Source organism: Bactrocera neohumeralis, chromosome 3, assembly GCF_024586455.1.
Source record: "Bactrocera neohumeralis isolate Rockhampton chromosome 3, APGP_CSIRO_Bneo_wtdbg2-racon-allhic-juicebox.fasta_v2, whole genome shotgun sequence".
Taxonomy (NCBI): Eukaryota; Metazoa; Arthropoda; class Insecta; order Diptera; family Tephritidae; genus Bactrocera; species Bactrocera neohumeralis.
The window spans coordinates 44,362,377-44,386,327 of NC_065920.1; the positions used below are offsets into that span (position 1 = coordinate 44,362,377).

General features: G+C 37.9%; 1 protein-coding gene across 1 annotated transcript in view; it reads right to left on the reverse strand.

The window, feature by feature from the left end:
* Positions 1 to 5,361: 5,361 nt before the first annotated feature.
* Positions 5,362 to 23,951, reverse strand: part of LOC126752607 (dual oxidase maturation factor 1) — a 52,556-nt gene continuing 33,966 nt past the window's right edge. Inside the window, exons 5-7 of the mRNA XM_050463543.1 lie at positions 9,765 to 10,196; positions 9,083 to 9,626; positions 5,362 to 6,306 (exon numbers count right to left, since the gene is read on the reverse strand). Coding sequence (XP_050319500.1) covers positions 6,264 to 6,306; positions 9,083 to 9,626; positions 9,765 to 10,196 — 1,019 coding nt within the window. The 3' untranslated portion in view covers positions 5,362 to 6,263. The remainder of the gene's footprint in view (positions 6,307 to 9,082; positions 9,627 to 9,764; positions 10,197 to 23,951) is intronic.

A 23,951-nucleotide genomic window follows, 5' to 3' on the forward strand; every position in this document is an offset into this window, starting at 1 on the left:
TTTCCGACTTTCCTGCTGATGTAGGTATGTATAATATAATATTCAATGGAATTAAGGGGACAAGTTTTCTTATGCACCTTGAATGGAGATAGATACAGAGCTATATACATATGTATGTATAAAAGATCAGGACGACGAAAAGATTTTTGCGAATTTTTTTTTTGTTTGTAATATTACAAAATATTTTTTTTAATTTCGACCCCGCATTTGATATTTGCAAAGTGCGAGAGTATAAATTGTTCGATTATAAATATTTTCAATTTCTATTATCAAAATTTTTTGTAAATATGCGCAGAATCATCGCAAAACTATTTATGTAATTAACTAAGACAAGAAAAAAACGAACCACTCCAATGTACATACATACATACGAATGTTAGTGACAGCGGTAACAATGAACAAGTAAGGAAGGGCTAAGTTCGGGTGTCACCGAACATTTTATACTCTCGCATGGTAAAGTGATAATCGAGATTTCATTATCCGTCATTTACATATTTTTAAAATACCGTATTTGTGTAAAGTTTTATTCCGCTATTATCATTGGTTCCTAATGTATACTATTATACAGAGAAGGCATCAGATGGAATTCAAAATAGCGTTATATTGGAAGAAGGCGTGGTTGTGAACCGATTTCACCCATATTTCGTACATGTTATCAGGATGTTAAGAAAATATTATATACCGAATTTCATTGAAATCGGTCTAGTAGTTCCTGAGATATGGTTTTTGGTCCATAAAACGAGGCTACGCCCATTTTCAATTTAAAAAAAAAATCCCGGGTGCAGCTTCCTTCTGCAATTTCTTCCGTAAAATTTAGTGTTTCGAACATTTTTTTTTACTCGGTTAACGCACTTTTAGTGATTTTCAACATAACCTTTGTATGGGAGGTGGGCGTGGTTATTATCCGATTTCTTCCATTTTTGAACTGTATATGGAGATACTTGAAGAAAACGACTCTGTAGACTTTGGTTGACATAGCTATAGTAGTTTCCGAGATATGTATAAAAAACTTAGTAGGGGGCGGGGCCACGCCCACTTTTCCAAAAAAATTACGTTCAAATATGCCCCTCCCTAATGCGATCCTTTGTGCCAAATTTTACTTTAATATCTTTATTTATTAGTTATGACACTTTATAGGTTTTCGGTTCCGCCATTTTGTGGGCGTAACAGTGGGCCGATTTTGCCCATCTTCGAACATAACCTTCTTATGGAGCCAAGGAATGCGTGTACCAAGTTTCATCATGATATCTCAATTTTTACTCAAGTTACAGCTTGCACGGACGGACAGACGGACGGACAGACGGACATCCGGATTTCGACTTTGCTCGTCACCCTGATCACTTTGGTATATATAACCCTATATCTGACTCTTTTAGTTTTAGGACTTACAAACAACCGTTATGTGAACAAAACTATAATACTTCTCCTTAGCAACTTTGTTGCGAGAGTATAAAAACAAACACGTAGGGTATGCTATGGTTTGTTATTGACTTATGCTTAGCTCTTTTGTTTACTATAAATTATAGAATATGTATTCAATTTTAACGACGAAAAAACGCCTAAAATTATGCAAGCAAGAAAAGAGTTGTAGATATTGAAAGCAACGAAATTTCTTGAATGGTTGGTGAACAATGAATGAAAAAATTTGGAGTTCAATATGCGAAAGAAATTTTTGCCAATCGAGTAAAATGAGGGAAAATATTCACCAGAAATTAGCGTTTATGTGATGATGACACTGTTGTCGATTTATTGTCTACATTCTTCCAAAAGGGTGATGAAGCGAGTTTATGTACATATTTGTATTTACAAAGTAGCTTAAGTCGACAACATAATTGATACTTTCCTATATAGGATGGGATTGAGTTCGATAGAGCATACCAAGAAATTTAATAATGCAGAAAAATATCCATATAACAATATCAACGGATCATAGGAATTTCAAGGAAAAATTTTGGAAGATAAATGGAAAGTTTTAATTTTTTAAGAAATTTTTGTAAAAATCAAGACTAGTGAGAAATTCTGTGAGAGAGATAATGATATCCTAATAATTTCCGCACAACCTACAAGGACGAGGTGATGACAGAATTAATGTGAAGTCGTCTTACAGTGTAACATTTCGAGGTGGTATGTATGTCGGTATTAATGGGCAACGTCTTAGCTGTTCAATATAAACATAGATAATCGAGATAAGAGATTATGAGAGAAATGTGACCCATACTACATCATACTCAATACTCAATATGTACTAAAAACTGCATGAAATTTCGTGAAACCAACTTCTTTTAATATTATATAAACTCGACGTGAAAGAATAAAGCTTACATTCGATGAAACGATCGGCTTTTTGCTTAAACAATTTTACCATTCGTTATTACCGCACACCTAATTCCCCGCAAAACTTTAGAACCATGGACTAACAAATTTGCTACAGTTTGTAGACTTCGATAGAATCGAGAAATTCAGCTCCAATTAATTTAATAACACTGACTTCCAACCGACGGAAGGCAATATCCGCCTTCTAATGCACCGTTAGTTTATCCTAGTCTCTGTTTTTCCAACTAAATTTTCGTGACCCATTTCTTGACATGATTCCATCGCCAAATGTTCGACCCAATAAAGTAATGGTTGGACGCTGTGAATGGCTTGTTGCCCCATCCTGAGGAAACCGATTAACACTTAGACGATTCTTGACTATATCTTTGGTCTTAAAAAGCTATTCGCCAATAATACCACACCAAGAATTACTTTTGCTCTCTTTTCCCTTTTTGAGTCTGCAGAGCCACTTCCAGATTGTTTGTTTTACGCATTGTACCAGATATACAGTGACTCACACGTATAAACGGATATTTCGCAGCATATCCTTTTACAGATAAAACTGCTTCTAGTCGCCTTGGTATAGAGGCGACAAGTTTTTAGCAAAATTCTGGTGGTATTGCGTTCCAAGCCTCCAAAATAGTCGTGTTGAGCCCAGCAACATTGGAATACTGCCTTTGGTACACTTTTCGACTGACTTCTTGCCATACGTGCTCAATAACGTTTAGATCTGGAGATTGGGCAGGTGTACCCAGTACATGAGGGCAATTGTATATTAACCAAGTACGAACAATCTCCGATTTGTGCTTCGGATTGTTGTCTTGGTAAAATATAAAATTGTCTTTAATTCCCAATGTGACACATGACTGCTTTAAATTTTCCTTTAAAATGTCGACATATTGGAAACGATCCATAATACCTTGCACAAAATGCAGGTTGCCCGTTCCTTTAGCCGATATACATACATACATCCTCAAACCATTACTGACCCACCACCGTGCTTAAGTGTTACCCTAGTATGTTTTGGCAAGTAAGCTTCGTTGGGACGCCGCCATACAAAACTTCAGCCATCAGATCCCTGCAAGTTAAACCTGCTTTCGTCTGTGAAAAGAACCTTGAAAAAGAAGAAATAATACTGTTTTATGATTACCAAATCAAAACTATGCCATTTGCCCTTTGCCAAAACTCATCAGGCTTTTTCAAATGCAATTTCGCAAATTCTAGCCTTTTCTTTCTATTTTTTTCGAATATGTACGGCTTTTTTACAACTGCTCTACCATGTAAATCGAAGCTTGTAAGTGTGCGCCGAATTGTTTCAGCTGAAACCTTCTTCCTTTTTTCATTTTCCAATATGTTTCTTACATTTTCCGCCGAGGAAAAGGGATTTTTTTCGACAATTTTGAGTATAAACTTTCCTTCGGCTTGTGTTAGCTTCTTTCCTTGACCACCTCTACTAATATTATTGATCCTATTTTCCTTCTCAAACTTTTTTATAATATCGAAGACAGTTGAAGTACTTCTTTTCACAATCTCCGAAATATCTTTAATGGGTTTTCCTTCTTCCCGTAACTGAATAATTAGCTTCCGAATTTCGGTACAAGCATGAGTACGCGGGGGCGTCATATTGTTGTGTTGCTTACTCACAGGCCGGTAATTACTAATATGCAGAAAAGAATATTCAGTGTTTGTTCAAGTGGAATTCCACAACGATCGGAAGTACCGTTACTTGTAGAAGGTTACTTCTTGTAATTTTCCGGTGAGTTGGGTGGAACCAGTTTTGTATGTTGCGAGTTATTTCTCTAAATTTTACGCAGTGAATAAATTTATTACTATTTTCAAGTTTCCAAAAATAAAATAGAAGATTTTTCCTTTAATTTGATGTATCATATGTATCATTTTTAAGATGTTCAATATATGATTGGAGGGTGCCATCATTGGCAATGCACGCATCCGGTTAGACGTGTGAGTCACTGTATATCCACCGCATAGTTGATGTGTGTGTAGTATAGTATTACGCACGTTTAAAGCTCGCTTTTGGAAATTAACGTTACTCAACTGGATTTTTAGCTTTACAGCATTTAATGCCTATTGGGCAATGTCCAGTAAGAACTCCTACAATTGCAGCTAGATGAACTTTGCTAAGAGCAAGCAGTTCAGTAGATCTCCTATGTTATGGGAATTCGCTTCGATTCCCACCCCAATGTGAGTAGGGTATGGGTACACCGTCTTGTTAAGTCATCAGCTTCGCAGTTTCAAGCCATTCCGTTATGACCAGGTAGCCGAACAAGTAATAAAGTAGATCAGTGCTATTTCTATAAGGACAGACACTCCTTGACTAACTTTGAATGCACAATTTGCGAGCTCAATGCCAATCGATTTTCGAAATTAATTCTCACCTTCATGATACCATGGACTACTACAGTAGTCCACTAACCTGAAACTAAGCTTGAGGAAGAGTTCCCACAAAAGACTCCCCTCCTACCTTCCTCAACAGCGTCGACCTGTCCATGAAACAGCTCACTGCCCCTTTTCTCCAGCTACTTTTCCCCGTCCACATATCCCTCATCGGTATGTGAGGGGAGATACCACCAATTTTTCAGGGATGCAATTAATGGAGCAGGGAATTTCGGATAAATAAATAACGAAAAAAAAATTACGAAATTTTATAAGCTGTTTGTCACCATTTATATACCCAGCTTCTCTCAGCCTTAAATTGATATTCGCAGCAATGTACCTGTCGGCAATATCCAAAGGTGCTAGGTGTAGAATGGCATGAAGTGCCATGTTGGTGTAGTCCGCAGGGCACCGCAGCTGTCGACGCGAGCCGTTCCCACGACAGTCGGGTCTAAGCACCATGCCTAGAAATTAGTTCAGGAATGTTTTATGCCGCTTAACAACAACACGAAAGCCGTTCTTTGGGTACGTGCTTCTTAGCGAGTTTGGTCTTTTCGAGCACCATCATTTTGGCAAAACTACGGTTTCTTAGAGCCGAAACACCACTTTTGGGAGCCTTCCACCTTTAAGAAGTTAAACCCTTCTAAAAAAACCTTATATTATGGCATTAAGTTGATTTATTTCATTTTTTTATAGCTTCTTAGTTTATAAAATATTCTCGCGTTCGAAATGGCTGCTGTGCTTCCTTACAAATTTATTGTTTCTAACTTAATTAATAAGCCAATTTGATACGCTACTGCATTACTGCAGGGTCTGAAAACACTCAGATTTTCACATTACTCTTTAACATATTATTTTATGACAAAAGTTACGTTTATTAAATACACATAGTTTAGGGACTAATTCAAATGTCTTAAGTTCGTAAGCATAAAATAAATTAGCATGAAATGCAAAATTTACTTAAATATTTTACATATTATACGCACTTAAAATTATCTCATTCAATTATTTAATTTTTGTTTCATCTTTTAATACTCAATAAATAATTTTGTTAAATTAGGACTAACTTAATCGTTACTTTCTAATAAACGCCTTCGACAATAACTACGGAAACTTTTAACAAAGCGAAACTTTTTGTTTTGTGAGAGTGAAAATAATTTAAATTTATTTTTTTTTAAATGTTGTGCTGAAACATAACTGATTTATCACATTGAAACTATAAAGTTGTGCCGTTGTCTGTGCTGTCATCTAAGCTTCTCGGAAATTGTCTCTCTATTTTAAAATCATAATCATACTTGTATTGGCATTCGATTGCTTAAGACCTAGTTTATTTTTCCTATATATGGTAATGTGTATATGTATACTTGTCAATTGTAGTTCTAAATAGTTTCTTATTTTTCGTTTTTGTATCACAATATTTGTTTTCAGTTACACGTATAACTTTAATTGCGAACCGGAAGTTACGCTCTAAATTAATTTTCACTTTAAATATCTGCTTTTGCTTATTCATATTTTCCAGAAAAAGAAGTTTGTCTCAGACATTAATATTGTTGAGGTCACCAATGTTCCACATCTCGAATGCGATTCATGGGTGGATTACTAAAAAGAGGAATAAAAGTGGCATGTGTATTAAAATGAATGAGTACCATAAGCAATATATAAAAATAACAAAAAAAAGAGCTTTGAGGTAAAAAACTTAATAATTCGTTCCACTAATAATAAGTACAGGTTAATAAGTGCCACATTATGCAATCTGAAATTTTGGTATCTGTGAAGTTAAATTTCTGTAATCAAGTTAGTAAAATTTAATGGTAAAAAAGTTGTTTCCTCCGCTACGAAATTTACTCACTCCCGATATACACAGTGCAATGATTCGATTTAACCCTTTCAGGAAGGCACCTAAACAAACTATGAGACATTGTTTTTTGATTTTCTGACTTAGAAGGCCTCCATTAACTACCAAAAAAAGTTTTAGCTCTCTAGCTTGATGCGGTCAAGAGATACATATATAAGCAGCTTTTAGCGTTTAGATATACAAGCAATATTTGAGTGATAAAATATACCTGTATATACAATTGAACGGGAAGGTTTATCTTTATTTATCATATATACATATATATGTTTCTTTTGTATTTTAGTTTTTTAACTGTTTTTGTGCGTATTGCAGCATATATGACCACGCATTTTGAGAGAGGTGTTCCAGTTTTACAGGGACGGCATCATCCATTTTCTTTCCAAACTATCCAATGACCATTTTCATCATATTGCTTTGAGTTGTGGGGTTCTTCAACAAGATTACGGCGCTTCGGACTAGACGACTCTGAGGAAGCAGGTGAAGCCGAAGTTCAGTCGGTTTCTACATTTTGCGTAGCACTAGGGCGTCCTCTCTTCTTTTGAGTAAAACTGGAAAACACCGTGGCGTAGCGCTTAAGAGCTCAGTGACCATATCTATCTGGAATTTTATAAGTGGCACATGCTTGGCGGTTGTATTAACGATTTTGAGATGTCTCCGATATAGGAGCCAGGAATTGATAACTACTGTGCCTAAGCTCCAGTAACATAATATCATGTGCAACTTATTGGAGCGATGTTTCATTTAATACAGCTCCATTAGCATGTCGGCAAGATCAACTCCTCCCATGTATTTATCTCGGAACCTCAACAAACTGTTTTTGGTTCATCTCCCACAAATGTGGGCAATAACTGAACTGACTGGAAAATAAGCCAGCGCACTGCGGCATTGCCAAGATTAGCTTCACATTTCATTTTATATGATCCCCTGCCAAGCTTTTTCAAGTCTGACTCAGACTTTAGTTCACATTTTCTCATTCGACTTTTTCGGACCGTGCCGCTTCAAAATATCACCATTTCTTTTAGAGCTACAAGAAGGCTTGCTGAAGTGTACCAATCATTCAAACACAGCGTGTAATTTTTAAACTTTGATACTGCGGATGTTAAGTGTAACACAATGTCCGATGATATGCTGAGCCCATAGGAAGGGCTTGCACATTTTAAGTCCGCAATTGTGGGGCTTAGCAGGGCTTTGAGCAACGATAATAGTGGACGGATTTTGTATAATTTGTCATAATTATTATCGCTTCGAGACGGTTACTACGGCTTATCAGAAAAATTGATAAATTTCTTTATTTTCTTAAATTTATTTCTCGGCCTCGAATCTTTTATTGCAATTAATTTCAACTCTTGGAACCATGCCATTCTAAAAAGCAGCTGAACTACGCCCAAGTACAACAAAACTCCATGAAATCGACGAATATCTTCATTTGAACAATTGAGTTCACTGCCGAACTCTCGGAGGGAATACATATTGGTCTGTTCCTCAATCTAATTTATTAAAGAATCATCGAAAACCGTTTTGACATATGGAATTGGCTTATGTACTACGTGAATGTCTTCTTCGGACTCAAGTAACGTCTTCAATGCTGGTTGGACTTTTTCTCCATTTTCTGGTTCTTTGGAAATTTCTTGGTTGGCAGTACTTTCTAGTATAACGATTTCTAATTCTTCACCCTTTTCTAAAATCTCTTTCAAACCATGAATCCAGAAGCTCATCGTCGTCTTCATCACACTCTTCATCAGAAGATTTGTCCCAGTATATCTTCAAAATTTGCTGTTCGTGCTTTACACATTTTAATATTTGTAAGATTTAAACGCCCAAAGTTGCTGGTAAGCAACTTGGACAAACAAAAAACTCTGTACCGGTACACAAAATATTTTCGATTTTTTTCAATATTTGAGATAGCGTGTGGTATTTTCCTGCTCACATAGCTCAAAATATGGAAGTGGTGTGAACTCTCTGGAGGATAAGGACATTGAGCCTTGCCACGCAGTGATCAAAGTCTGTGCGGATATTTGGTGGAAGAGTATACTAAAAAGGCGTTATTAGCCTTGAGCTCGCTGAGATTTCTTACCTCTGACATCGAGCTACTAAATGATTAAGCTGGTTGGGTTGCCTGACTTGCCTAAGCTGCTTAGAAGAAGATGAAATATAATTATCTCAACACTTCCCTCTCGATTATCCGCCTTTGCTAGATCGATTCTAGATATCCAGGCGAAAATAGAAAAAGGCACCGAAGCCGATTTCTGGTAAGTTCAAGGTGCTTTCAGATAGCTGATAATGAAATATATGAGTTTTTAATTGACTTCACAAAGGTTCTAAATGTGATCCCTCGCCAGATTGAGTGATCAGCCATCTAACATTACCTAACTGTGGACATCTTAAGAATTCTAAGAAAGTATAAACCAATACACTCAGTTTTGGGAATTTTTAACCATTTATGATTTCATATCCTATTTCAAAATTAGCCCTGGCCCTTAAAAACGTAACTGAAATTTCTTCCCCCATTCCAATACTTACGGCAGCATACGCGCCAGCGCGTGCTTATGTAATGGCGAAATATGTATGGCCGCTGATGCTATACTGGAGCCCGACTCCTGTGAGATGGTGCGCTGCAGACGCGCATTCGGACGCGCCGCTTGCAATTGCTGTGCACGTCTAAACGGATAACGCCATGGACTTTTCGGCACGTCCGGCTGGAAGCTTTTATTTTCAAAAGAACCCGGCACCATAGCACCCGATGCACCAGCACTAACACTCGCCGCACCGGATACGCCAGCACCACCGGCATTACCACCGTAATAAGCGGCAGCATTACCATGATCTCGTGCCTTCGACGAGAGACGACGCAAAATACGCGAACCCAAGCCTGGTGGATCCTCTAAGCCACCAGCACCACCGCCAGCAGTACCACGTTTGCGATAACGGACATCACTTGATTCCTCCAGGATAACATGTCTGTCGTACGGTGTGCCATAATACACTTCGAGCACGGTGGAGAAAGTGTGCGGCCACACTAAGTCAATTATGGATATTAAAACGCCACAAATGAAGCAAAGGATACCTGGAAAGAGATAATTGCCAAAGCAAATTAAAAAAAAAAAAAAAAACACATAAAAAATTAGAAAAAGAACATCACAGAAGCGATTAATTCATTCGACCTAATTGCAATCAACGTTAGTCATACGCAATATGCGCTTACCGGCAACCAGCAAAAGCCAATAACACCAGCCGAGCTTGAACTCCAAGCGGCCACCTTCCAAATAGATGATCAACGGACGCTTTGGCAGCATGCAATAATAGCCAATATTGGTGCCAATGAGCAATGCGCCCGTTAGCGCCTTCATGTAAGCACCGTAACGTGGTACAGCGATAAGCAGCAGATTCATGAGCAGCCATGAGGCTAACGATGCCCACAGCATTATGCTGGCAAAGTAGCCGGCAGCACGATATTGGCCACCCCAGCAAAAACCCTCGCGGCCCTGACTGAAATACTCAGCCACAGTCAGTATTGGAAATGGAAGGCCACGTCTCAACGCATCGCGATAATTGGCACTCATATCGTTGGCACCCTCCCATCCGAAGCGTTCATTGTAGTCCACATCCGGTGCTGTCCAATTGCCAACCGGTATGGCTGTGCGGCGAACACATACATATATAAGTAGCGCAAGGGAGATAAGAGAAAAATAATAGTTTTTGATTAGAAACGTGATGATGTTGAAATTTAAAAAGATATAAAGCGGAAGTAGGTGTAAAAACCAAAAGTGCGAAAAACCATTAATAAGAAAGAGAACACAATTTATTTTTCCAACTATTTTACGAGAATTTTGGTGTAATTATAAGATTTTCGTTCATGAAAAAATTTATTAATTTTACTTAATGTCATTCGTTTAATCAAACCGAAGAAGAAACTGTTGAAAATATATGGTTAATTGGTCTAAAACCAAAGCAAGCTTTTACTGAGCTTTTTGTTAACTTTAAGAAAGCAGTGTCAAATGTTGTTGTTGGAATAAACTAATACTATGTTCCCACCAAAAATTTTAAGTGATTAGATTACATTTAACCTCTTCACTAATCAGCCCGTTCTCACTGCCGTTGGACAGATGATAAAACAGCTTTTGCCATTCAAGAACTCACATCGCTTAATATTTATTAAAAGAAAACATTGTCATATAGTATTTTGTAATAAAAGCCGTATTCTTTTAAATAATTTCCATATAATGGAAATAATGGACGCATTTTTTCATTTTGGGAAGCCGATTTTCAGGTGAAATTAGATTCATTGCTTAAAAAAAATATTGTAGTGTCTAAATCAGGTGTGATAATGTAATAGATTCCAATGCTGACAAGTAGATGGCGCAAAAACCAGAGTCGCACCGAGAGATTTAGGTTGGATCAGTTTCAAATTATTTCGATGAAGTGGTTTTGAACTGTCATTTTTGCATGGCGAAATCTTGATAAATTTATAAGATTAGTGGGATAAACTACTCAACAGCCGAAATCGTGTGATTAAGTGTCGGTCTGAACATAGTATTACTTGATATCATAGAAGAGAAAGATAGACACTTATTCAGTGTTAGTAATTGTTGGGGACAACAGACACAAATTTCATCTTCTTCCTTAAAATCACTTGATTAACTAGAAAACGCTCAAGATATTTATACTACTAATCTCAAACAATCTGTTATTCAAGACCTAGATAGTCCTTAACAACCGCAACTGCAGTACATTTAACCAAATAAATCAGAACTCACTTTAATTACCTGAAATTTATCATTCGATAGCCAAACTTGACTTTCATCGAACCAAAAAGTTTTTAGAGTACTTTTTCTCGAATACTATCAAACCTATTAACAAGAGGTGCTTTGCTTTAGTGTCTGTTTATGCTTAGTCTTGTCATGGAATCTTATTTGCGCTAAAGTGTTAAAGTAACGTAAAATTTTTTGGCAAACGAAATCTCTAAAAATATAGTATCGTGTTTTGTAACTGCAAAAGCAAATCAAGAAATACAGTGAAATCGCTCATAAGCGGACACTAGTGGGACGAGCCTTTCAGTCCGGTTAATAGAGATGTGCGCTTAATAGATTTTCCTTAATGAACATTAAAAAATGCTGGGACCCGCCAAAGTGAATGGTTAATGGAGATGTCCGCTTAATAGAGCGTACATTTAATAGAGATTTTCCTGTACTTTTTAATCGTCAACATTCAGTCTGGCATATCTAGAAATCCGCCCGACCGATTTCAACCATCTTTTCTCTTGCGAAATCGGACTACATCTATTTTCAGTGGTAAGTTTTTTGAACATTTGGAACAATATTAACTTATGGGTTTTGACTTTTTAAATCATATGACATCGGTCAATGTGTAAGAAAACACTAAAAATTTAAATTTGGAGGGACAGTATCGTTCCTTAGTAAATTGTACATCTCTGTATCCAAAGCGATTTGAATCAAGTCAATTCTTCCATTAGCCCCCGTATACTTTTCATGCTCTTGCAAGCCTTATGTACTAGACTTAAGCAAGTTGCCAGGTTATGAAATGTTCGGTTATACTCGAACTTAGTCTTCCTTACTTGTTCATTTATAGTTTTCCTAAATAAGTTCACCTTGGTAGCAATTGTAGTTTTTTTGATATTCTAGTCGACCCCACTGACATAGAGTTGAAAACCCTAATAACACAAAAGTGTGAAGTTTGGCAACACTTCCATCTAGTTTTTTACATTATAATGGACAAAGCAAAACTTTTGCAAATACAGTTGAGTTGAAACCGTAATAAGGGCTTTCGTATTTAAAGAACAGCCAGTAGTATGTATACTGAGTTCAAAACGAACCCGTAGTTAGTATTTTAAGATTTGCAGTTTAGTCCAGAATTAAACACTTTATATATATTCTTCTCCAATTACCACAAAAACGAATATTTAAATTTAGTTATGCACTATAAACTTTCTACGTTCTTTGCGCGAACTATAGATCGTCAGCTGTCAAGCTGTTGAAGCGTGTAAAAGCTTTAAGGTGAGTTTGAAACCGATCATCCGCAGCTGATTTTGCGTTGCGGTTCATATGAGTGAAATTTGAAGAAACTTGTTTAGGCTGCCGATAGATAGTATATACATAGTACATACGTACATATATGTATACATAATATTTATGTACATACTTTGGAGCAAGAACATTTTCGACTTATAAATTAAAGAATTCAAATGCTGTTGTATTTCTTTTAATTCTTAGCTTCAAGCATTATAGCTATCATTAACTGAAAATTAATGTAAGGAATATTATGTGAAGGCAACCATATTCAGGTCTTTCTATTAAGATGAACCCGAAGAGACTCTACTATAATTCTGTATTTTGTTTGTAAAAAAAGACTAAAATGTTTGTTAACCAAAGTGGTTTGGAAACGACTGAATAACCTCAACCGAAAATAGCTTTGTCTTGGTGCTCTCAGAGGACACTTATTTTATGAACAAGCTTACCACAAACTATGGTGTACCTAACTGCTTTCAAGATGTAGAACCTTTACTTACTTGGAAATAATTTATATACGTTATGTTTATCATTACAAAATCTAAGGTCAAAGATGAGATTAACAATTGGGTGAGACCATCATAAATAATAACATTAGGTCCAACGAACTTAATTGAATTTTATCAATGGACTTCCCCCTGACACAATCTCTAATTCGCTGAAAATCTTCGAAAACAGTTAAAAAGGTACAATTTCATAATATTTTTAAATGGATGGGAAACAGTTCACTTAGCACATGCCTTGAGAATATGGAAGAGACAACTACTTTGAACAGTATTTACAAGAAAGCAAAGTATAAAGGCTAATGATAGCAACCTCCCAGTATATTCTGACAGTTAAAGGATTTTAGAGAGAGTCCAGGATTTTCAAAAACTCGATTTTCTTTGCATAAAGAAGATTTTAAGGTTCTAAACACATTGCTAAATAGTTAAAAAAGTATTCTATCTGCTATCCCTGGAAAACGAATATGGGTAAGCTGACGGTGAGCAACACCAAAAGCTCCGTCAGGTTCTGGAAGAACCTCTCCAAGCCGTTCGATGACAAGCGAGGTTTCAAACAAGGGGCTCACTGACTTCTTCAATCTATTGTTGGAGAAAATAATACGAGCTGCAGAGTTAAATAGAAAAGTTACAATCTTTTATAAGAGTGTGCAGCTGCTGGCGTACGCTGATGATATCGATATCATTGACCATAACAACCACACCGTTAGTTCTGCTTTCTCCAGGCTGGACAAGGAAGCACAGAAAATGGGTCTGGCAGTGAACGAGGGCAAGACGAAATATCTCCTGTCAAACAGTCATCGCATTCGCAACTTGTCCCACACGTCACCGTTGACAGTCGTAACTTTGAAGTCGTAGATAATTTCGTCTGTCATGGAACCAGTATCAACACCAACAACAATAAGTGACTAGAAATCCAACGCAGAATCACTCTTACCAAGAGGTGCTACTTTAGACCAAGTAGGCTATTGAAAAAATTGTACTCTCTCGACGAACAAAGACCAAACTCCATAAGTCATTCATTATTCCCGTCCTGCTTTATGGTGCAGAGGCTTGGACGATGACAGCAACCGATGAGTGGACGTTACGAGTTTTCGAGAGAAAAGTTCTGCGAAATATTTATGGTCTTTTGCGCATTGGCCACGGCGAATATCGCATTCGATGGAACGATGAGCTGTACGAGATATACGTCGACATTGATATAAATCAGCAAATCAAGAGACAGTGGCTGCGTTGGCCACGTCATATTTTCCGATTTGAAAAGAACACTTCAGCTTTGAAGGTTTTCGTACCCGCCGGTTGACTTTGTTAGAGAGATTAGGTGGAGAATGACCACAATTTTTCGGTCAAAATTGCACTTTTACCTTTTGACTTATTCGTCATTGTGTGAAAAATAGTTGACCGATCTTAATAAATTGTTTGAGAATTGCAACGTTGTCTTTAACAATAATCTGTGCCAAATATGCTTGGCCCTACTCACATTCGAAATAACTAAACTAAATAATACATCGAGAATAAATTATTTGGATCACCCTGTAGTTCTTAGTTTCAGCCATTTACTTTGTATCAACATAACACAAAGGAAGATTTTTATATTAGTTATTAAATTCTTACATATGTACATACATATATACATATATTAAAAATAAAAGTTCAGTGAAGCATCCAAAATTGGGTGAATTAACCTCATATTACACCTTGTTCAATCAAAGTGGACCACTAAGCTTTTCAACATGCTCGTAGCACATACATAAAACCAATAATCTAACAAGTGTGTCAAATGTCTTACAAAATTATAAATATACATACATACATACATAAATAAATATATCATAAGTGCGTCAGCGTGGAAATGTAAGTCAAGTTCTCGACGGCGCGTCAGCGCTGGAATGCACGGCATTTGTGCGTAATCCACACAAACATGCACACCGACAAGTGCATTCAGTGACGCAGGTGTGCTTGTGTGTGTGTGATTTCAGAAGTAGGCCTGAACTCGAATTACCAATTCGATATGACGCCAAAACGAAAAAACACAGGCGCTGGCGTCGGTCGTGTTCGCTTGACCTTCACAGAAATACAAGGTTACGCCGACAACAACAAAAATGAAACACCAAAACCAGCAAGCTGGTGGCAAAGGAGTACTTAACACAAAAACTGCCACCAAAATGGTAACGGCGACGAAAAATAGCAATGCGTATGAGCAACAACAAAAACAACCAACGCGTTGAGTATATGTGTACATGTGTATGTATGTAAGTGTGTGTGTGTAAGATTTTAACGTTTGTACGCATATTCGCCAGCTCGCACAGCAGCCGCGCCAAGGCATTAATTTTGTGGTCAACCGGTAAAAATGCGCATACGCGCATGCGTATGATTTGAGGCGAGCAAAACAAAAGCTCACAGCATTCTACGCGCACTTGTAGCGGCGAAACGCAAACCACTAGCGCTCTCAACTTGTCGCACACACCTCACCTTTACACTTGCATACAAACAAACACGCGGTTTGTGTTACAAAAAATGTCGCATATGTGGGGCTTTGAGTGTTACAGTTGCCGCGTGCAACGAACCACAAACACCGTAGCGCCGAAACAAATGTTGGTGAAGGTTGCGGTGGCGCGAAACGGCGACGACGACGGTGCAGCGGCAATCAATCGCAAATCGGCGAAGCGTTGTTTTCGTATCGGAAGTCATTCAACTGTGCTAAGTGGCGGCTTTTAACTATAATTATATGTAAATCTATGCAGCATTTACCGTTATATATGTGTATATGTTGTATTTAATCGTGTGTTTGCTTAAATAATTCGGTCTCTTGCTTGCTTCAAACCCCACCGCGGTTTAGCGTTAGCGCAGACCTAGTCTTCCGCAAGGCTCCATATCTCCAAATCTGCGCAGTTGTTTCCGTTTTGCCGCACACTTGCCTCTTCTGCACTCTTTCACGCCAGACTTTTCACTCTCCACTCCACTTCGGCTGCTTAATGTTCTACTTAGCTCTTTTTAAAGTTTTTTATACCCTGAACAGGTGTTTTAAGGTTTTTACGAGGCTTGTAAAACCAATAAGACAAAGTCGGAGATCCTTGAGTGAACTGAGTTGATCAGACATTTTCGTCTGTCTACGCTTCTGCACGTCTGTATAGACGCAAACTTCCCCATCAGCTTTTGAGATATAGAACTGAAAACTTTTACACGTCCTTCTCTCTTCAAGAAGTTGCTCATTTGTCGAAATGGCTGATATCGGACGACTATAGTAAAGAGCTACCATACAAACTGATCGATAAAAATCAGAAAAAGATCTTTTTAAACCCTTTTATGCTTTAAAAAATGCAACTGTGAAGGGTATTATGGCTTCAGTGCGACCGCAGCTAACGTGTTTTTTGCTTTTATCTCAGTTCCCCCCAAGTTTTTCGAATTGCAACCGCGTTACTTCCACTGCACTTGGCGACCGCGTGCGGTCAGCCCAGCCCGAACTGCTTTGCACTTCAACACACTTCGCCTGAATTGGTGCTAGTGCGCTGCAGTGTTATGCTGTGCGCCGAGCAGTCACTTTTGTTTTCAATGCAAGTTTAACCGGTATTTTTTATGTCTTTATTCCGTTTTGAGGCAGCGTTTTTATGTTGTTGTACTTTTGTCTGTTTTTTTGGGATAATTTTTTATTGTTGTTTATATTGTTAATCTCATTTTATTTTGCTCTCTGCTTTGTCCCGCATTATACTTACTTTGCAAAGGCATAACTAAATTTAACAATTTTTCAAAATCAAAAAGAATAATAAATTCTGTGAAAAAGTGTACTCAGCGAGCTTTTCATAACTATTACGATTTACAAGGTAATTTATGGTGTATCTCCTCAGCCGCATTCTCAACTAAACGCTGATATTGAAAGTCGCAACTTCTCATTCTACAACACAGTCACCTTGCAAAGCACTCGGGGAATATATTTTAGCGCAAAAATAGTGGAAGTGTTTGAAAATGTTAATTTTTAGCACAAAGAATTCATAGCACGAACTACATGCGATGAACAACCCTGTAGGAAAACAGTGAACAATCAAGTTTGAGCTGAAATAATACCCATATCCATGAGAGGTAGTATGGTATATGACTACTTTGCAACTAGTGAAAAAGTAGTCATTTTACGAGAGGTTTCCAACACAAAGCAAAACGTATGCAGTGTGTAATAATTTTCACAACTTTATTGTAATTATCTTAACCCCTTCTTGTGGAGCTTGTTAACACATCTCAGCACAAATATTATCCCGAAATCATGCGAGGTTACAAAAACCCATTTACTGAAGTAATATGCGCATTAAAATCGGAGAGAGACTCATCATAATGTTCCGTAAATACTCATTCATTCCAAGTAAAGCTATAATTTTGAGTGTCTCTTATCTTTTCCCGCAAAGGAGAGTTTTCACGAATGTAAAAAATTGTATGGAAAAAATGAGAAGAATTGAGAAAATATAAACCACCCACCAGGGATGCAAAACCAATCCTTTTCAAGCGCATTCACTTATACGAATGGAAAAAACTAACCTCAATCTCGTCCAGATCTAATTAATCGAAAATTAAAAGCCAACTTGATTTGATCATAAAGTGGAGAGCATACAAGTAAATTTATATATTCCAAATACATATATCCATAGTCACCCTTTCTTTAGCCATCAAATCACTTTTTACATTGGGTCTCAAGAATTGAAGATTTATATAAAAAAACATATTCAAAATGCTGGCTATCTAAAGCTACAATATTTTTCCATCTTTCTGGCTATTTGATAACTCCAACTTAAAAGTATACCCTGTTCTGCTGTGAACCGTATTCGACTGGAACAAAACATACACACGTAGGACTTTTTTTTTGTGTTGTAGTCAATGAGATTAAAGGTCAACCCACCATGATTTACTAAAAGGACAACAATAGCTGTACATGATGGAACATATCATCAAGGTACCTCAAATAAGCCACAGACCAGCACATCAGTCGCAATTTTTCCTTCAGTCTTGTTAAGCAGATTTATTGTCTCGTGTCTAGTCGAAAGTTCTGGACCATTTTCGGCAATCCTCCGGTTCGATTTGATATGTTTTTGTCATTCAAGACTTCCATCTGATCCCACCAAATACAGAGCACATTACCTTGTCGTCATGGATATTCGGCTTTGTCGTTGAGTTAGCTGGTTGGTCGGGTTGCACATTTACGTTCAGGGTTATCGCAATGGTTCCTTTAGCGTTCAAACAGTCTTTTTTGACATACTATAAAAAGTCGCCTTCAACGACTCTTGGTTTCAATTCCTATAGCACCCAATTGTGTTGATTTTGATTGTATCTGGCTTTTAAACATGGCTACTTGAGTGACCCCCTAAAGATTATGCACGCTCTCTTGTATTTAGCAACAATCTTCATCGAGTAATGCTTTCAGTTCCTCATCCTCAAACCTTTTTGGCGTCGAAGGATGTTTTTAGTCTTTAAAGTCAAGATCATTACCGTTAACTCGTGCACACCACTTTCGGCACGTTCGCTTGCTGGAGCAAAGAGATTTTCTTCACATTTAAGTGATAAAGAAGAACCTTAAAACGGCACTGAGCTCGACATATCTCAGAAATAAATTATTGTTTTTTTGGAAAATTGGAACAACAAAATAATATTCACGTTACGCCATCTCTTGCTGAGCCTCACCATACAATTATAGACCAAATTTAATAGATAATTCTAATTGTAATATAAGCAAGTACTCTTTGGAACTTTCTCTACTAAATTCAAGCTTTTAGCAACTAAAGAATATCAGCGATATCACTTTCTATGCGGAAATCTCTAGGCAATACTGGATGGCGAAAATAATTATTATAACTTAAACTGGCTGGCCAACTACCGTGGGATTAGCCTGCTCAACATCGCATATAAGGTTCTATCGAGCGTATTGTGTGAAAGATAAAAGCCCACCGCCAACAAACTGATTGGACCTTATCAGTGTAGCTTCAGACCAGGAAAATCAACAACCGACCAGATATTCACCATGCGCCAAATCTTGGAAAAGACCCGTGAAAGAAGAATCGACACACACCACCTCTTCGTCGATTTCAAAACTGCTGGAGCTGCCTTTATGCAAAACTAATATGGCAGTGTAAACTGACGTTGAGCAACACAAAAGCTCCGTCAGGATCGGGAAGGACCTCTCCGAGCCGTTCGATACCAAACGAGGTTTCAGACAAGGCGACTCCCTATCGTGCGACTTCTTCAACCTGCTTCTGGAGAAAATAGTTCGAGCTGCAGAACTAAATAGAGAAAGTACCATCTTCTATAAGAGTGTACAGCTGCTGGCGTATGCACAGAAAATGGGTCTGGCAGTGAACGAGGGCAAAACGAAATATCTCCTGTCTCACGTCACTGTTGACAGTCATAACTTTGAAGTCGTAGATAATTTCGTCTATCTTGGAACCAGCGTAAACACCACCAACAATGTCAGCCTAGAAATCCAACGCAGGATAACTCTTGCCAACAGGTGCTACTTCGGACTGACTAGGCAATTGAGAAGCAAAGTCCTCTCTCGACGTACAAAAACCAAACTCTATAAGTCGATCATAATTCCCGTCCTGTTGTTTGGTGCAGAGGCTTAGACGATGACAACAACTGATGAGTTGACGTTACGAGTTTTCGAGAGAAAGGTTCTGCGAAAGATTTACGGTCCTTTGCGATGAGCTGTATGAGATATATGACGACATTGACATTGTTCAGCGAATTAAAAGACCGCGGCTACGCTGGCTAGGTCATGTTGTCCGGATGGATGAAGACACTCCAGCTCTGAAAGTATTCGACGCAGTAACCGCCGGGGGAAGCAGAGGAAGAGGAAGACCTCCACTCCGTTGGAAGGACCAAGTGGAGAAGGACCTGGCTTCGCTTGGAATATCCAATTGGCGCCACGAAGCGAAAAGAAGAAACGAGTGGCGCGCTGTTGTTAACTCGGCTATAATCGCGTTAGCGGTGTCTACGCCAATTAAGAAGAAGAAGAAACTGGCTGGCATTTTACAGAAAACAGAAGAACAATCACTCATACCACTATAATGAAATATCGAAATGTTTTCGTAAATTGAGACGTATACCTGACAATGTTGTTGCTTTCACATATCCGTATGTACATTATTTCACAAGAAACTAGCGCTCAAATAAAGCAAGCGGAGAAAGAGCGAATCGAAGATCAATATAAAATCAATACATTACTTTCCTGCAGGGGTAGACATTTTCTTACCCATTTTTTGAAGCCTGAACTTATTCACACATTATTACATGAATCCAAGCTTATATAAATACATAGGCATACTTATATACATATGTATGTATATTGGTATATACATATAACGGATATTTATAGCGCGGGCGGCATTTAACTTGATTGCAAATTACAACTGTGTATTTATTTAAAATTTACTAGCAAAAACCACATGGCAATCTTGCTGTTTTATTTTCAAATATGTGCATATGTATATGTGTGTAGAGCAGTTTTTTCATTAGCATTCCTGTAGCACATTATTTCACTTTGTAAACAACAATTGAAAGTGAATTTTTTCGCAAATCGTTAACTGCTTCCTCGTATTTTTATTTCGCATGTTTTCATTCTTGTTTTAGTTTCGTCTATTTGCTGTTGTATTTAGGTCTAGGTTTGGCTTTGCATACAAAATATTGCAAAACTCAGTTGCAGCAATTGCGTTTAAACGAGAAATTGATATTTGGCATATAATAGATGAGCATGCGGCTGCTTAATTGGGGATACAATGGCAGCGTTATTAAATGGTGTATTTCGTAAAAAACTGAGAGCGAAAATTAGTAGCAATTAAGAGATTATTTTTTGTATATGAAATTTGCGAAGCACGCCAAAAACCATATTTTAACAAATTGAATCCATATGTAAGCCACGTGGATAGAATATCAATTTTTTTCATATATATTTATAAGCATATATATGTGCAATTATTTATCTTTATAGCCCAACATGCTGCAATTGATTTATATCAAGAGCATAAAAACAGTTATTTTAGCACTGCACGAATTTATTGAAAATTGATTTGAAGTAGTACACACGAAATCTTCTATGTATGGCTCATGTAGGATTACGGCGAAGGATTAACACTTAAAACTAATTTTTATTTACTCAATGTTGGCGTTTAACATGTTTAAAATATAATTCAAATTCGAATTGAAGTAAAAATTATAACTTTATTTATCGGTTGCACTGGTTAACAAACTTTAAGATTTTTTCACACAAGAAAACTCACATCAAATTTACTACAGACATTAAATAATAATGTTTAAGTGGGGAAAAAGACAGGACAGATTTTCTTGCGGCATCAAAACATATACAAACATCAGCTACATTTAAAAAAAATTTTGCTTGACCAAAAAAAATTCCTATGATTTTCGTGAATACTTGATTTCTAGCAGTCTCCGGAAATAATCTGCTAGCATTCCTGCGCTCCACTTTATTTTATAGCGCTTCTCCATTAAGGAAATATTTTGATGGAACCACTCGCCTTGTTCGTCACTCACAGCAGTCGAACTTGCCGGAAAGAAATCCAGATGAAAGTCCAACATAGCCCTTTTTAGGGACATATTACAACCCAAAACCTTATATGATATTATTAAGGGTGATTCATTTCGAGGTTCTTTTTGAAGATTATTTGCTGATGTTGGCCGCGGCTACGTCTCATTTGGCTCATCCGTCATTTTCGATGACTCGTTTGAGCATTACGACTGGTACCTGACAAATGACACGCCTGATGTTTGACGCCAAGGCTTGAATCGAAGTGGTGTTGTCCGCATAGACTTTAGGCTTTACATATCCACACAGTAAAAAGTCTAACGGGATGATATTCCACGATCTTGGTGGCCCATCGACCAGCCCAAAGCGTGAAATTATCTGCTCACCGAAATGTTCTCTCAATAAACTAAATGTCGTCGAGATCACGAGCTTCAATTTCATACATCAAATAGTCGGTTATCATAGTTCCACCGAGTCACAAACTCATTTCAGCTCTTGAATATCTTCACGTTGCTCTTCGTCCCAAATGCGACAATTTTGCTTGTTTCATACCCATCGACCCAGAAATGGGCCTCAACGCTAAACAAAACGTCGCTTGAAAATGTCGGATCTTCTTGGAACTTTTCAAGAGCCCATAAAGCGAAGCGATGTCGAACAACAGCAAAGCTGAATATCCATGACAGGAAGGTTGTGATCTGTGTGGTGGGATCAGAAGTGCGTGCAGTATTATGAACTGCTAAAACTGAACGGAAACACTAATGTTTAACGCTGCCAACAACAAGTCAACAAATTGAAACGACCGATTGCCGAAAACCACTCTATATTTGCAACTAGTCACGAGACAATAATTTTCCATTATCATCTTGGCCGCCAAACCGACGCAGTTCTTTTATGGCATCCACAAATTGCCATAAAAGTGGAAAAGTATAATAGATTTAACAGGTAAATTAAAAAGCCCAATTCATGGATTTTGAAATCGTGTTCAATGACTTGTGACACTTTTTGGTTCTTTAAGCGAACCAGTAACGCTTTGTAATAATCGCTGTTGATGCTCCTTCCTTGCTTCTTCCAATAAAACTTAATCCATGTGTATCCCTTGCCAGCCGACTATTGACTTTTTGCACGCTTTGGAGCGTGTTCATCGTGTGAAGTCCACTCGGAAAACTGTCGATTAAACTTCGGAGTGAATAGAGCCATGTTTTACACCTTGTCACATATCGACTCTAAATCTCGAGTTTATTACGCTTGAACATCTCCAAACACTATTCCGAATCATCAACTCGTCGTTGCTTTGGTCAAAAGTGAGCTCGCGCGGCACATACTTTGCATAGAGCTTTCTCATACCCAAGTATTTGTGAATGATGTACACGTTCAGTTGAGTGAGTTTTAGAGTGCATGTTTGTTTTCTTGAACAACTTCACTTTACAGTCATCCCAAATTATTTTGCGGACTTTGTTGATGTTTTTGTCGATAACAACTCTTTAGGCGTCCACTGCGTCTTCGGTGCTCATTTCACCCCGTCTAAGTTTAGCTACAATTGCTTGATGGTTGCTTTTCCTGAGATACTGTCTAGAAACTCGTCATCAAGCCAAGTGTTTGCTCCAACTGTATTTTTTCACTTCAAGAAGCAATATTTTTTATAAACGCGCAAAATTCCTTTTTATCTATCTTTTTCCGCAATAACAAAAGTTCTTTCACTCAAAGTGCTGTTAAATTTATAAACGCGCCTTTTGAAGCTGAGGTCTTAACTATTACGAAAGCCGCGGAGCTGGCTTCTAATGCACCAGCAGGCACATCCAGAGACAACATCTACGTAGACAGCCAAGCAGCAATAAAGACAGTAACCTCGTATCGCATATCGGCCAGAAGTGCCTTGGGAAGCAGTGCAGTAGTGAAAAGTGTTGCAAGAAGGAAGCAACTTCGTTTCTACTGGGTGCCACTCACCAAATGGCAATGAAATAGTGGACGAGATTGCGAAGAATGGTGTACGGCTAACATCCGAAAACATGATCAACATTGGGAAACCCATGGATTGTTTATACGACGATCTCGACAGAAGATAGACGGAACGAGCTACCTGGATGCAAAACTGCAGAAGTCATATGCAAAACGGTAGATGGGAAATAGACAAAATTCCTATTGGCATTCGATAGAAGAGCCGCAGGATGGGACTGACAGAAAGAGAAGACTGCAGGAAATGTCTAGAGCAGAGCACCAGAGAAACAATGGAGCATCTCTTGTGCACTTGTTCCGCATTGGCAAGACTACGCTGTATGCATCTAGGGTGCCCACTGGAGAAGGTATCGATAGTGAGGCAGAATCTGTTAAAATTCGCGTCAAGCGCAGGCAAG